This window comes from Enhydra lutris, unplaced genomic scaffold, assembly GCF_002288905.1.
Source record: "Enhydra lutris kenyoni isolate GAN:26980312 unplaced genomic scaffold, ASM228890v2 scaffoldscaffold119, whole genome shotgun sequence".
Classification (NCBI taxonomy): domain Eukaryota; kingdom Metazoa; phylum Chordata; class Mammalia; order Carnivora; family Mustelidae; genus Enhydra; species Enhydra lutris.
The window spans coordinates 443,541-458,640 of record NW_019154203.1 but is presented as its reverse complement, the minus strand read 5'-3'; the positions used below and the strand labels follow the sequence as shown (position 1 = coordinate 458,640).

General features: G+C 48.7%; 1 protein-coding gene across 3 annotated transcripts; it reads right to left on the bottom strand.

Annotated features, from left to right (window-relative positions):
• Nucleotides 1-6,166: 6,166 nt before the first annotated feature.
• LOC111139814 (TSPY like 2) lies at nt 6,167-13,320 on the bottom strand. 3 transcript variants are annotated; one of them, XM_022492231.1, is made up of 7 exons: nt 12,401-13,320; nt 11,080-11,157; nt 10,841-10,952; nt 10,608-10,753; nt 10,375-10,472; nt 9,017-9,864; nt 6,167-6,887 (listed from the first exon to the last, which is right to left on the bottom strand). In XM_022492231.1, the coding sequence occupies exons 1-7, from the start codon at nt 13,199-13,201 to the stop codon at nt 6,712-6,714; spliced, it is 2,259 nt and encodes a 752-aa protein (XP_022347939.1). In that variant the 5' UTR covers nt 13,202-13,320; the 3' UTR covers nt 6,167-6,711. The 3 variants fall into 3 exon arrangements, with proteins under 3 accessions (XP_022347939.1, XP_022347940.1, XP_022347941.1); XM_022492232.1 differs by having other exon boundaries at nt 9,017-9,852; XM_022492233.1 differs by having other exon boundaries at nt 6,167-6,872; nt 9,017-9,852.
• Nucleotides 13,321-15,100: the final 1,780 nt, after the last annotated feature.

Sequence of the window (15,100 nt, the reverse complement as noted above, 5' to 3'; positions counted from 1 at the left end):
AAATTCTGCCGCTGATTGACAGTGAGTTCCAGAAGGTCAGGTTAAAGGATTTCAGGATGGGGACAGAAAAGAGGACTGTGTGGTGATGTAACTCGGAGAATCCTGGTCTTCTTGTGGTGACCAACATAATAAAGGATAAAGGGCCTGGTTCACTTTTTCATCTGAGTTGTCCCCCACTCTGGAGGTCTCTCCCTGTTTAACACAGTAGGGTGGGGAACAAGGAGGGCTCTCTCCTCAGTGAGGCCAGAAGCAGGCCAAGGCCAGGCTCCATTTTTTTTTTTTTTTTAACCCAGAGAACAGTCCAGAGCCCCAGGCTAAGCTCATAGATGCTCTCAGGCCAGACTCATTGCTATAAACAATGCACCTCTAACCTGCTTAGAGATGGGAAAGAGACAGATAGAAAGATGAAAAACAGTAACATTAAAAGAACCATTGAGAAAGAAGAATCAATGGGGGTAGGGTCAGAGAGAGGCAGGGAGAAAACAAAGCCAAAGACCAAGAGAGATCATATATTTTTTTCAGTCATGACAGTCATCATTTATTGAAAAATTTCTAGGGGCCAGGCACGGGGCAAAGTGATGCACATGAATTGTCTCAGATGGAGATTATTAGACTCCCATTTGACAGATGAAGAAACTGAGGTCTATATGGGTGATGTAGATGGCTCAAGGTCTCATAGCTAGTTTGGTAGCGTCAGGGTTCATCCTTCTAGGTCTGGGACGTCTAGTATGTCTCAGAGAAGGAGACAGGCAGAAATACAGAGACACACAGACAGAAAGATGGAGAAAGAGAGGGAGAAGAGCAGCAGAGAGATGGAGATTTACAGGCACGCAGACGATCACGTGAGCTGCAGACCTGCACGGAACCGTTTCCCAAGAGACAGAGATGGGCACGGGTGATGGGCTCCGCAGGGTACTCACCTGGGTGTTGTCTGGGGCTGCAGGGGCACTCGCCCTCCCTTTGCTACCCGCACGATCCTCCGCAACCCGCTGACCTAGGGTTAAGAGGCCGCCCAGGTAAAAGCTCGCCCAGGCCCCACCCCTCAGGCGCTCCAGCCCGGCCTCTTTCCCTCACACCCCACACCCCCGTCTTTACAGCGTCTCACCAGACACCTCCTGCCCTCCGCGCCGCCGCTGCCGAGCGCTAGCAGATTCGAGAGGCGGGCGGCTGGATCTAGTGAACGCACTGGACGCGTCCCTCCAGCCGGCTAGAGAGCTAGCGGGTTAGCAGGCCTCCACAGCTACTGACCGCTCTCCGGCTCCCATTGGAGGAGTGCCCTCCTGCCTTCCCTGGGATTGGCTGGAGATGGAAACACTTTAGTTTTACCCCCCAGGCCCGGATCCAGGCCGAAGAAAACTCCGCCCCCTGGGGGGTCTTTGATTGGCTTATGAGCCAAGCCCACCCTTTCACAGGATTGGCAGGAGAGGAGGACTTGTCGTTCCCTTTTGCCAGGCGGTTTGACAGCACTTTGGGAATTAGTTGGGAACACGCAGGCGCGAAGCCCAAAGTAGGCTGGGTGCCAGTCACTGCACAATCATAGATCCCCGGCTTCTTGACGTCGTACTCTCCGTAAGCCACTTTGCGTAAGCCAACGCTCTCAGAGACACGACTCTACCCCCCCACCTGCAGGGATTTCTGAGCCAGGTTTCTTTTGATCCAAAAGAGTGTAGTTCCTAATTTCATCCATGGAGTATGTGGTTATTGGGGTCTGGCCAGTCACCCACCAGCCCCTGCCGCTAAGACATTGGTCAAGTGATAGCCTCGCTAGGAGCCTCAGTTTAACCATCTTTGAAATGGGAAGATAATTTTAAAATCATTCCTAACAGTGCTGTTGTGAGGATTTAGAGTACACAAATTAATTGCCTGGAGCATATATAGTTAAGGTCTGCCCTTTTGATTCTTACCTTTCCCATTGTTTCAGACTGAGGAAACCGTGGCCCAGAGAGGCAAACTGGCTTGAGGTTACACAACAATAAAACCCTGAATAAAACCCAAGTTCCGTGCTGCAAAGGAAAGCTATTTAAGAAGGAAGGAGAGACAGGAAGGACATTTCTATAATCAGGGGTTCTTAATTTGGGTCGATGGACATCCAGTCCAGTCCAAGGACAGGGTTTGGAGGGGCCGATGAATTTGGATGGGAAAAAATATACATCTTTATTTACTCTAATTGAAATTTAACATTTTTTCAGTAAAGAATGTAACATAGTAGTAGTACCTGTGATTCTGTCACCAATAAAAATCACAAAGATTTTCATATCACATTATAGATGTTATGAATCTGTTGAAATATCATGTAATCTCATCCTTATTTTAATATCATGATAGTCATTAGACCCTCTACTATGTCTTATGATGTAAGGGATTAGTGAGGAGAAAATATATTACCATAAACACATACCTGATTTTTCCATATTTTAATAATTATATTTCAATATAATCAGTTTCTTTTGTAACTCTAGGTATTTCATTTTATATATTTAAAAGATATTATTTTCTGAGGAAAGGTCCATAAGGCTTCACCAGATCACCAAACAGGTCTATGGCACAAATTGTCTTAAACTCTGGGAAGGAAGACAGACCTGGTTTATCATGTTTCTTTATTGTATCCCTATCACCCAGTTTAGTATCAGACACACAGTAGGTGTTCAATAAATGTTTACTAAATGAATAGGATTCCTTCCCAATCATCCTCCATACCCTCAACCAAGGGAGCCAGTGCTGGCATTCTTGGTCACCTGAGAAGGAGGGATATTCCTGAATCTGGTTTTGTCCCTGACAATCTGCTTTTGTTCACAGAAGTGTGTGGAACTTTAAAAGTCTGAGCCCAGGAGAACCTGGCCCCTGAGAACCTCACCCCCAGGCGCAGGGCCCTCTGCAGCAGAGGAGTGGGGTAAGCTGTGAAGGAAACAAAGACAAGTAGCTTCAGCATGGTAACAGACCCTGAGGCATATTGGGTCCATGACTCCTTATCCTCCACCTGGTTCTCCTTCTGGTTTCTGTTTAGAGTCCCGGCAAAGGGGGCCTGTCTTCTCTGGTCTTCAGCAAAGACTATATTTTGGACTTGGATGTGACCTTAAAGACCTTGGGGAACAGTCTTCCCTTTTGGAGGCCCAGACTGGGCCACACCACACACTAAGGAGTGAGGACACAGGGAAAAGATGTCACTTTAGGCAAAGAACATCTTCTTCTCCCATGCCTTAACCCAAAACATGAGCACCCTAGCCAAATATATTAGAATCCCAAAATTGGCTCCTAACAGTGTTCCTGAAGCCAGAGGCCTTCTCTGACAAGGTTAGTGAAAAAGAGCCTCTAATGCCAGAATGAGGGGCTGGGGATTTGATTAGGGGTGGAGAAAAGAATCATAGAAGACATGATGAGGGCCAGGCTTCAGAGGTCTGTTTCAAGGCTAGTCTCCATCTTGGGATTCTAGGCAGGGTGCTTCTCCAGCACTGATCCCCAGTAAGGTTAACCTAAGTTTGCAGATGGGAAAACTCAGAAACTCTAGCGAGGATGGTGGAATCACATTGTGAAGCAGAGCACACTGAGGAAAAAGATACCCAAGCCATCTGACTCTCAGACTGGCTAGCATCCTTTTGCTAGGTTGACCTCTTCTCCTGGCCCACTCTAGGCCCTTTGCCCCTGCTGTTTTCCCCTCTACTTCACCCCCTGGTCATTGGGACTAGCTCCTGATTATGAATGTAGGTATCTCTTCCCTCCGCACAAGATGCCTTTGACTCAGGATCCTGAATTCTCAGCTCTGGCCATGAGGCAAGATGTTCCCCTTACCAGGCTAGAGTCTCTTCTGCCCACCTCTGACAGTGCAGTCCCAGGTCAGAACCAGAGGAATCAAAGCCTTCATGCTCTCCTCAAAACATCTGTCAGAATCATGGAGTATGTCCAAGATCTGGTATTCCAACTACTTCACAGAGGTTGCCCAGGGAGGGAAGGGGCCTTGCCAAAGGTCCCACAACAACCTGGAAGTCATTCCTGACTCCTCTCAGTCCCCTCTTTTCCCATATGTAAAGCCCACTGGTTCTAGCATCTAAAAAGCTCTCATAGAACAGACAGGTTTCTCATGCAGGAGAATTCCAATTAATTTATGTAGATACTTCCCCCTCAAGGAGATGGAGCTTAATTTTCCACTCCCAAAGCATGGGCTACACTTTGTGGCTTCCTTCCAAAGAGTGTGGTATGGAAAGGGGGATGGGGGCAAGGAGGGGAGTAACTTTACAGTGGAAAAGCCTGACATACACTGCTACTTCAACCAGGTGATCAGAGTTAACATCAACAGTGATAAGACATTGGTAGTATGTACCCTTTATATGATGAGAATAGCATTTTCCTTCTGTGGTCTTCCTTCCCCAAACCCATAACCCTAAGCTAATCATGAGAAAAAACATCAGAGAAATCCCAGTTGAGGGACATTCCACAAAATACCTGACCAGTATTTTTCAAACATTGATGACTCCAGGTCATCAAAAACCAGGAGAGTTTGAGAAACAGTCACAGCCAAGAGGAGCCTATAAAGACATAACAACTAAATGTAATATGAGGGGCGCCTGGGTGGCTCAGTGACTTAAACTTCTGCCTTCGGCTCAGGTCATGATCTTAGGGTGCTGGGATCGAGCCCCGCATCGGGCTCTCTGCTCAGCAGGGAGCCTGCTTCCCCCTCTCTCTCTGCTTGCCTCTCTGCCTACTTGTGATCTCTCTCTCTGTCAAATAAATAAATAAAATCTTAAAAAAAAAGAATTGCCCAATAATTTGACACTTCTAGTCTAAATGTAATATGATATTCTGGATGGCATCCTTAACAGAAAAGTTACATTAAAAACTAAGGAAATCTGAATAAAGTATGGATTTCAGTTAGTAATAATAATATTGGTTTATTAATTGTGACAAATGTACCATGTTAATACAAGATCAATGGGGGGAAACTGGCTATAGGATATATGAGTACTCTCTGTAATATCTTCACAGTAATTCTATAAATCTTAAACTTTTGAAATAAAAAATATATCTTAAAAACCTCCCGTATCCGCCCATTATACCACTCTCACCTGAGGAATAGCATCAACTTCCTCACTGCTCTCCCTCCCTCCAATCCATTCTCCTGGCATCCAGCAGAGGGCATTCTCTGAAACTGCAATCTGACCGTTTCTGAAGCCTTTCATTAAAACATGGGCGTTGTTGGGGAGGGTATGTGCTATGGTGAGTGCTGTGAAGTGTGTAAACCTGGCGAATCACAGACCTGTACCCCTGGGCATAAAAATATATTATATGTTTATAAAAAATAAAAATTAAAAAAAAAAAACAAAACATGGGCGTTGGATGGAAAATTCGGGAGGTATATTGCAGAAGACCAACCTGGATATTTGTATGTTATCATTATTAGCCACAAAGGTTCTAGAGGTATTTCTGGTGTCCGCCGAAATAAAGTTACTCTATCCAAAATTTAAAACAACTCAGCCTTCCAGAGGTCTGCCTTTCAGACACCCAAATCCTGATCCCTTCCCCAACCCATCACACAACTACATCGTAATTTCCCTTTGCTTTCCCCTTCTCGCTATGCACTCTTTGGCTCGAGCCATCTTTTTTTGCCCTCTTTTTCCAGGTCCAGTTCCAGGAATCCTACACCGTCTCTCTAAAACAGGAGAGCATTCCTGAATTATTAGGATGTAATGTCTTGACAGATTAGTATTTTTTAAAAACTACATGCAAATGAGAAAAATGGATTCCCATGATTCCCCATGCCCAGCTCACACTAGGCCTGAGGAAAGGTTTGACGCACAATAAATAAAAAGATGAATCATTGAACAAATGGATATTCTAGGGCGCAGGACGTTTCTTTGCGCCTGCGCAGGAGGGGAAGGCGTGGGAAGCTGTTTGCTACCTGCCGGGGTCCACTGCAGCCGCTGGTAGGAGGTGGGGCTTTCTCAGCCTCGCCCTGCCATTGGCCAGGATGGTCCGCATTGCTCTGACGCAGCACCTCTGCGGCCTGCGGAGCTCTCCCGCAGAAAACCAATACCTTCCCCCCAACCCCGCCACACATACCACTGTCTTGCAGACCAGTGCGTAGAGGAGACAGTGATTTGAGGGTCTGTGGAAGACACTGGCTCCTGGGGATGGCTCGCCAAGGGGGACTAAAGACTACAAGAAGCACTTTGAATTTGCTCAGAATTTTATTAGGATTACCAAGTTTCACAAGGAACAAGGAGGGGCTTCTGGGGGGGGGGGGGACAGGAACACTGCAATGACAAGCGCCCTTGCATAGACACCAAGGCGGGCTAGCGGGCACAGCGTGGGGCAGGGCAAGGGATGGAGAGAAAGAGAGGCTTGGGAGAACAGGGTGGCAGCAGAGCCCCCCAAGGCCACGGCGGCTCTCCCCACTTCGGGATCAAGGGTGTCCACTCCACACAGCACGAGGAGGAGGATAGAGGGGCCCTGATCAAGGCATCACAATAAATACGTTTAGCAGCACACAGAAGCCTGCAGGAGAGGAGGGCCAAAAGGAAGGGGGAATCCCCCTTTCCCTTACCCCCAAAATAAGAACTCTGCAATTACTAAACCATAAAAATAAACTTTAAACCCGTGTACGAATTCGGTCACCCCCCAGAAGTGCAATGTGGGGCCGCGCGGCCCTAGCTGAGGGGGAGGGCAAATGGGGCAGGGGGAGAGGGATACAGAGAGGCAGCCCTTGCAAGGGTGAAATGTTTATCCAGTTTTGCCCCTCTTCCCCGGGTTGGCCCAAGCATTTTGGACCTGAAGCACCTCCTCCATGTCAGAATCATCAGAGTCTTCCCCTCCTTCTGAGTCTTCGATCCCTTCCTCCTCATCCTCCTCATCGCTTCCCTCCTCGTTATCACTCTCCTCGCCTTCTTGTTCACTGTCTGCAAAGAGGGAGAGAGGCAAGGAGGGGAAAATGGAGGGTGATTAGATGAACAGGTAGATGTCATTGTTTTTTTGTTGTTTAAACAAAAGAAATTTATCTTCTCACTGTTCTGGAAGCTGGAGGACAGCACTCTTTTAACAGGGAACAGAGCCCAGAGCCAGGGTTTTGGGGGCCTGGAACACTTGCCAAGCACCTCTGCTTGGAACAAGCCAGTGTGTGTGTGACAAACCTGTGTGTGTGTGTGTGTGTGTGTGTGTGTGTGTGTGTGTGTGCGCGCGCGCGTGCGCACGCACAAGGGAGGAGTGGAAGGGAAGCAGGAAAGCAGGGTGGGCTTCCTGCCTCTGGCCTATCAAAATTGATACTCTGAAAGTTGCTTTTTCTCCCCCTGTAATGTGTCAATGTGTGTGCCTTCCTGAGTTCTGATCTCAGCTGAATAAACCTTCTGTTCATTCCAAAGCAGCTCCCCCGCTCTTTCTCCACAGTCTGATCTAAACAGGCCCCAGTCTGTCTTTTTTAGCCCAATCCCCCACCCCCCACCCCAGGGCTGGGCAGATAGCTCTTCCTCCCCTTCTCTGAAAGAAGATACCATCCGGGGGCACCTCCTTCAGTTTCTGTAACTGAATATATGTCTACACTGAATCTACTCATCCAATGCCTCCTTCCTTGCCCCTGCACTCAATGGAAATTTGCCAGAGACCCGATGGCCAAAACCCGCAGGAGTGGTTGGTCTTCTACCTCCAGCTCTTTCTATCTTCCCCAGGGACCCACCTCTCCAAGGTCTGCCTGCCCACAGCCAGGCTCAGACATCTCCCTTGCCCGCCCTCTACCATCCCCTTCCTAGCTAAGGTTTGACTCTACTGCCTTGCCCCTTGCTCATTCCCTCCTCCTACCCCACTGTGGTCTGTCTCTGCCCCCATTAATATACTGAAACTACTTTTGCCAAGGTCACAGCGCTAAATCCGATGGACACATACCAGTCCTCATTTTACCTCACCTTTCAGCAGCACTAGATACTGAGGACTATCCCCTCCTTCTGAGAACATTCCATGACCCAGTTCTCTTCCCAATTCTACCTTCTCAGAGCCTCAGTTTCCTCATCTACGATAGTACCTACCTCTTAAGACTTGCTGTGAAGATTAAATGAATCAGCCAGTAACAGTAAATCACTCAGAATAGTGCCTGGTGCACTAAATACTTCATTAATGCTAACTGGTCCCAGAATCCAGGGCTAGGATTCTGCTCTGGCTTATTACCTCCTTTATTTACATCCTCTGACTTCCCAGACATAAAACCAATCACCTGCCTGGGCTACCTGTATCTTAGGTCCAACAGGCCTTCCCAACTCCATGTTCCTCCCTGCATCTCATCAATCCTGCCACCATGTCATTCCCTATCCTAAGAATTGGCACCTCTGTTTGCCAGTCATCCAGGCCAGACCAAACCTGGGAGTCATCTTAAGGACTGCCTTCTCCCTCAGACCCCGACAGGCAAACCTTTCTCCACATTTCCTAAAATGCATGTTTTGGTGAATGCTAAACAATAGTTTCTGTGGTCAAGAAGTTTGGGGAAATTCCAATTTTAAGTTCCACAATGTTTAAAAGGGTTTCTTACAGCAGGGCTTTTCAGAGCCTTTAAGGTGCTAATGTACATGTGACTCTACCTGAGGATATTAATGTATGCAGTATGTCCCCAACATATCTTACTGGACATTTTTGTGAGAAGCAGCTTTCAGAACTAGCGAAGGATCCTCAAAAGACAAACAAGCCTGAGAGTTCCCTGAAGTCCTGGGCTGGGTACAGAGTATGCTGAATTATAAGGTGTTTGTCATTTCCCTGCTTTCTGTGTGTGAACTTGTCCTTCTCAGTTTTCTACCCACCTTCTCCTATCTCTTCACTCTTCCTGTGACTTTTGCTCTGTTACAACCTATCTACCCACCACCTAGAACTGGAATTTGTTTCTTTGGTTCTGCTAAGTTTGTAAGTTAAAGGTTCCCTGGTCTTGCTTTGTTTAAAAAGTTGCACAAAATTCTTCTTTTCCCCACAAGTGCAGACTGTATTCATGCCTTGATCCGGGCCAGCTTTTCTGAGAAGAGAAAAGGAGGGAAAACAAGAGGGGTTCTAGGCTCACCTTCCTCACTGCCTTCTTCTTCCTCCTCCACTGAGGAGTCTTCTTCAGAGATGTTCTCTACCTCATCCTCATAGTCATCCTGATTGTTGCTGTTATCCTGATCCTTGTCAGGGTCATCAGTGTCATTCTTGTAATCTTCGATGTCTCTGTCATCATCATCGCTGCCTTCATTGTCACCTTCATTGCCATCATCATCACTGCCTTCATTGTCACCTTCATTGCCGTCATTATCTTCATCATCACTGCCCTCATTGTCTCCTTCGTTGTCACTGTCGCTGCTATCCTGGTTGTTGCCATTTCTGCCATGGTTGCCACCTTTGGGGTTCTCATCACCACCATCCGGGTTCTCATCACCATCAGGGTTCTCATTGTTGTCATCAGTATTCTCTTCATTGTCATCGGGGTTCTCTTCATTGTCATCAGTGTTGTCTTCAGGGTTCTCACTGTTGTCATCAGGGTTCTCGTTGTTGTCGTCTGGACTCTCGTTGTTGTCGTCGGCACTCTCATTGTTGTCCGTGGTCTCATCCTCAGAGCTCTCATTATTATCAGTGGTCTCGCTATCAGCAGGGCTCTCATTGTCGGTGGTCTCACTGTCAGGGCTCTCATTGTGGTCAGGGCTCTCGCTGTCACAGAGGCACTCGCTAATGTCAGTTATCTCATTGTCAGTGGTCTCAAAGCAGTCAGTGGTCTCCATGAAGTCAGAGATCTTGATATCATGAATGGTCTCATTGTCAGTGATACCATCACTGTCTGAGGTCTCACTGATAATGTCTTCCATTAGATGATAGTCATCAGAGTCTTCCAGGATCACAACCTCACACTTGTCCCTGTTTTTACTGTGGAGAAGCCTAGGGTTGAGTATAGGGTTGGTGGGAGGTAAGGCAGACACTGAAAGGTAGTAACTGGGGAGGCAGTAAGCTACAAGGGATCCCAGGGATGAGGTTAGGGTGGGGAAAGTCCCATTTCTGCTCCTGACTGCATGACCTCAGGGCAATCACACCCCATTTATGGGCATCACTCCCCACTTGTAAAACATATTGGACTGAATTCTCTCAAAGGTCCCTTTGGGGGGCGCCTGGGTGGCTCAGTGGGTTAAAGCCTCTGCCTTTGGCTCAGGTCATGATCCCAGGGTCCTGGGATCAAGCTCCACATCAGGCTCTCTGCTCAGCAGGGAGCCTGCTTCCCCCTCTCTCTCTGCCTGCCTCTCTGCCTACTTGTGATCTCTCTCTCCCTGTCAAATAAATAAATAAATAATCTTTAAAAAAAAGTCCCTTTGGCTCTACAAATCCTGTGTGACACTAGCCTAATCTTTATCCCATGCCTAACAAACTACCTCTCAGCCACGAAACCACCATCACCTTTCTTCCTTTTCTTGCTTCTTTTTGTTTGCTCTGTAGCCCCCTTCTCCCATCATGTAGTAGCGCAGAGGGTTAACCCACAGTTCATTTTTGATAATCTGTTGAAAAAGAGGGTCGGGGTGGGGGGAGGGGAACAGTTATGAATACAAGCCCCAGAGCCTACTCCCAATTCCCCAAGCATCCAGAGGCAAGCCTAGCAAGGCTTTCTCTGGCAATGCTAGGAGGAGCCCCACCTCAGCAATCCTATCAGCCTCTGGGAGGCTGTGGTTTGAGAACCAGCTGAAGAAGCTGTGGTTGGTATCCTGGTTCTTGTGCCTGCGGGCCTGGGGTTCCTGGCCCCGGTGCCAGCGGATTGGAGTGGAGTGAGACACCAGCCGGCCTGGAGGGAAAGGAGGCTATGGAGAGGGCAGCAGACAAGGACAGATGGGGGATGGGGGTGTGGATTTTCCCTAGGACTGCCTCTTACCAGAGCGGTTGCGCTGAAACTCCTTGACAATCACCATGTTTGTGAAGTAGGGGTTTGTCTGGAAGTACAGCTTCATCTTATAGCCCATGGAGATGTGTCTGAGATCCTGTACCTGCTCAGGATAGAGATAATGTTGGAATCCCCACCATACCAAGGCCCCTCCCACCCCACCCCCCCTCACCTCCAAGGGCCAGATTCCTTGCCCGATCCTGGTAAAAAAAATTTATCTTTGGCCTGACCTGCAGATTGGTCAAGTAGCGGAAGATGTCTTCATCACGTCGGTTGATCAAGATTGAAATTTTGGGGTGGTTGAGGAACTGATGGAGGGAGCAGTTTAGGTCAAGGAGTGACTGTTCAATGAGAGAAGGAGGGAGGGAAGGCCAGGCAGGGCAGAGCAACAGAGAGGCTGGAGCAGAATTCCCTCTATGTTTATGTGATGTGTGTGGAGCAAGTGACCCACACTTTTCTTCCCATGATACTATGCAGTGAGCCTGTGTTTATGCAATGTCAAACCTCTGTGTTAGGTTGCCTTGCCTCGGTTCGTATTTGCTGTGTGTCTGGGTGTTTGTATTCAGAAGACATTGTGTTTCTGCGGGCTAAAGGCCCATGCCCAAGTGATGCTGTAACTGGTTGCTGAGGGCCTGGAGTCACATGATGTTCATTTAGGTGTCTGTGTCCACGTGATATTGTGGATCTGGCTGTGAGGGTTTGTGTCCAAGTGATGCTGTGTGTCTGGGTGCTGAGGACCAATAGTCACATGATGCTCTGTGTCTGCATGCCAAGGACCCACGGCCACAAAATATGTGTGTGCCTGAGTGCTAACAGCCTGTGATCATGTGATACTTTGTAGGAGAGAGCCAAGGGTCTATATCAATGTAATTCCACCAGGAAGTTAAGCCCATGTGTTCCTAACATGTTGTATGTATGTCTGTATATGCCCCAGAGATAAGCTTTTCACCAGTAGCGAAAAAGATTCTTCTTACTCTCTTATTTCCTTCATTTAACTCCTTGATCTCCACTATTTGATACTCCTTTGCCTGCCCCTTAAGGGGCTCCAGCCCCTTTCTAGTCCCCTTCTCTCCAGCCAGGATTGGGGTCTCCCTAGTACCTAAGCAGAGATCTAGCCTTGCAGAGCTAGGTGTGACTTCTGGGCAATTTCTTTGCTATGTGCCCTTCCCCTCCCTCTTCATCATTTCTGAATCAGTTCATCTTCTGTGTGTCCCTCCCCTCCTCCTTTCACCACCTCTGGTCTAATTTTTCTGCTGTGTACCCCTCTCTTACCCTAGCCATTTCACTGCCTGTGATGCATTTTTTTTTTTAATATTACGTTCCTCCTCTCCTGTTTTCCATTTGTGGTCCAGGTTTTATGCTGTGTGCCCCTCTACCCCCTTTACCATCTCTAGTCCAGCTTCTCTGATGTTTTGCCCCTCTCCTTCCATTCCTCCTCCACCAAACCTAGTTATTTTTCCAATAGGGGTCCACCCCCACACCCTTTCTCTCCCCCCAACCCCCCCTTTTTGTCATGGGCTCCTGGCCCATGAATATAGATGACAAGGATACTGCTTTGACCCAGAAGCCTGGAATATGCTGGATGATGAGGTCTCTACGCTCCAGGAAGGGTCTTCGCATCTGAATGAACTTGCGTTTCAGACGGAGGAAGGCCTTGCCTGCCTTGATGTTCACCGCCTCCAGGTCCAGCTGAATGTTTTCCAGTGCCTGCAGGATGCACTCTATCCTCTCCGCATTCCTCTCCTTGCTATCCTTCTTCACCTTCCTCTGCTTCCTCTTCCTCCTCCTCCTCCTCTTCCTCACACTCTCCTTTTCATCCTCGTCGTCATCTTCCACGATGATGATAGCTTCTTCCTTCCCCCTCGGACCGGCTAACTCCTGGTACCCCCACTCCCCTGCGCTACAGGTTTCTAGGGCCTTCTCTCCAGCAAAACTGCTGGGCTCCATAACCTGAAAGTCAATTTCCACACTTCCCCCAGAAGCCTCCGAAGGAGAGAATATTTCTAGGCTCTCCGTAGGAGGGGGCTCCCCCCCGTACCCCGACTCCATCGCAGGCTCCCAGCTGGGACTCCCAGCACCCAGGGTGAAGTACGCACGGATTCCCCCCTCCTCCAGAATGACATAGGGCGGCGGCGGGGGCAGATCGGGGCCCAGTCCCACCCCCCTCATGTCAGCCAGCACCTGTGCCGCCTCGGTTTCCTCCCGGAGCCTCGGCCGCTGCTCGGGTGGAGGTAGGGGCAGTCGCAGGAGCGGCGGCGGCGGCGGCGGCGGCGGCAGCTGGTCGTGCTGAGAGGGCTCTGAGCTACTCAGGCGGCGGGCCTTGGCCGGAGGCCCCTCATCTTGGCGGTCCATGGTGACCGCGCTCACAGCTCAGGGGATCGCACTCGCCCCTTCGCTCTCAGCCAGGCCGCCGCTGCCTGTCACACCTGAAGCTGAGCCGCAGCACCTCACGCCACCACCTCTCCTCACAGCCTCGCTCTGGCGTTCCCTCCCACAGCGCCTGTCCTACTCCCTCCGCGCCAAGTGTCCAAGACCCACCTCCTTCTTGACGTAAAGGGCCCGTTCTGTCTCTCTATTGGCTGCCAGCCCCCGCCGAGGCTCTCGCTCTCCCTCGACCTCTGCCCGCTCTCACGCAATCTGCTTGCCAACACCGCACCTCATCGCTTTCCAATTGGCTCCTCTTGGGCCCGCCAATCATCGGGCTGACTCCCCCAGCGACGAGTTGGAAACTGCATGGCGATTGGCTGCAAGGAAAACTAAGGGGGAATAAACCCCTCTCCCACCCTTGCAGCGTTTTATCCAATGGGAAAAGTACCAGTGGCTCTGAAGACCAAAAAACAAAACAAAAAACAAACGCAGCTTCGGAGCAGGATGTGCTCAAATAAAATTGGGAGAGCCTCGCTATCGTTTTCCCCCTTCTCTGCCCTCCCCTCAACAACTACGCACTTCTTAAATCTGTCCCTATCTTTCTCTATTCCCGGCGTTTGCCTCTGTGGAGATCTGAAATGTGGCCCCGGGGCTAGGGTTGCCCTAAAGGAGCCTGGAATTTAGAAACCTAGGACCTTTGGTTTGGAGCCAGATTTTTTTTTAAAGATTTTTTTATTTATTCATTTGACAGATAGAGATCACAAGTAGGTAGAGAGACAGGCAGAGAGAGAGGAGGAAGCAGGCTCCCCGCTGAGCAGAGAGCCCGATGCGGGGCTCGATCCTAGGACTCTGGGATCATGACCTGAGCCGAAGGCAGAGGCTTTAACCCACTGAGCCACCCAGGCGCCCCTGGAGCCAGATTTTTGACGTGGCTTTTTGCCTCTCTGCAAAATGGCTCTAGAAATAATCACACACAAAAAGTAACTTCGTCTGCGTCATTAAAATGATTATGATTCCGTTCATCCACCAGATTTTTCTAGGATTTTCTCTCTCTTCGTCCACTTGATACTTGCCCTCCTTCCAATCCTTTCCTCAGTGTATGCCGCTTTTAATTGTATTTTAGATTTTGGAGGGCCAGATTGATGGTCTTTCCTTTGGCGTGGTGGTGGGGTTCTGGATTTGGTCTGGGATTCACATCACGGGTGTGCTCCTCACTTTGTAACCCTAACCAAATCACTCCCTCTCTCTGAGGGAGTGTCCTCAGAGACAGTTTCCTCTCCTCTAAATTAGGCATCCTTAAGACATGTAGGAAACTGCCCATTGCAGCCTTTCTGTGGTAGCAGAAAATTGGAGGCGACCTAGAGACCCATCACCAAGGGTATGGAGAAGAAACATGTGATAGATGTAGAAGATGGACCACTAGAATGAATTAGATCTACGTACAGCAACAAGGCTGGATCTCTCAAAAACAGAATGTTTAGTGAAAAAAGAAACAGAACAAGATTTATAGTACAATACTGTTTATGTAAATTAAAACACATAACAATACCATATATTTTTCACAGATACACATATATGTAAATAAACACATGAACGGTGAATTGGAAGGACATACATTAAATACACAAGAGTGGGTGCCTATATGGGAGGGGGTATTGGATCAGGGATGGGTGATGAAGGGGAAGAAACAAAACAAAACAAAGAAGAAAAGGGACTCGCATGGACCAACGATGATGTAGTGTGCCAAGAACTGAGGATTATGGTCAACTCAATTCTGTGCACCTGAGAGAATAAGTAAATAAACGGTAAAGTGAGTGCCCAGGGAGCAGGCTAGCTGGATAGACTCCCAGGCTTGGCTTCCCCTCCCGCCCCCCATAACATCCC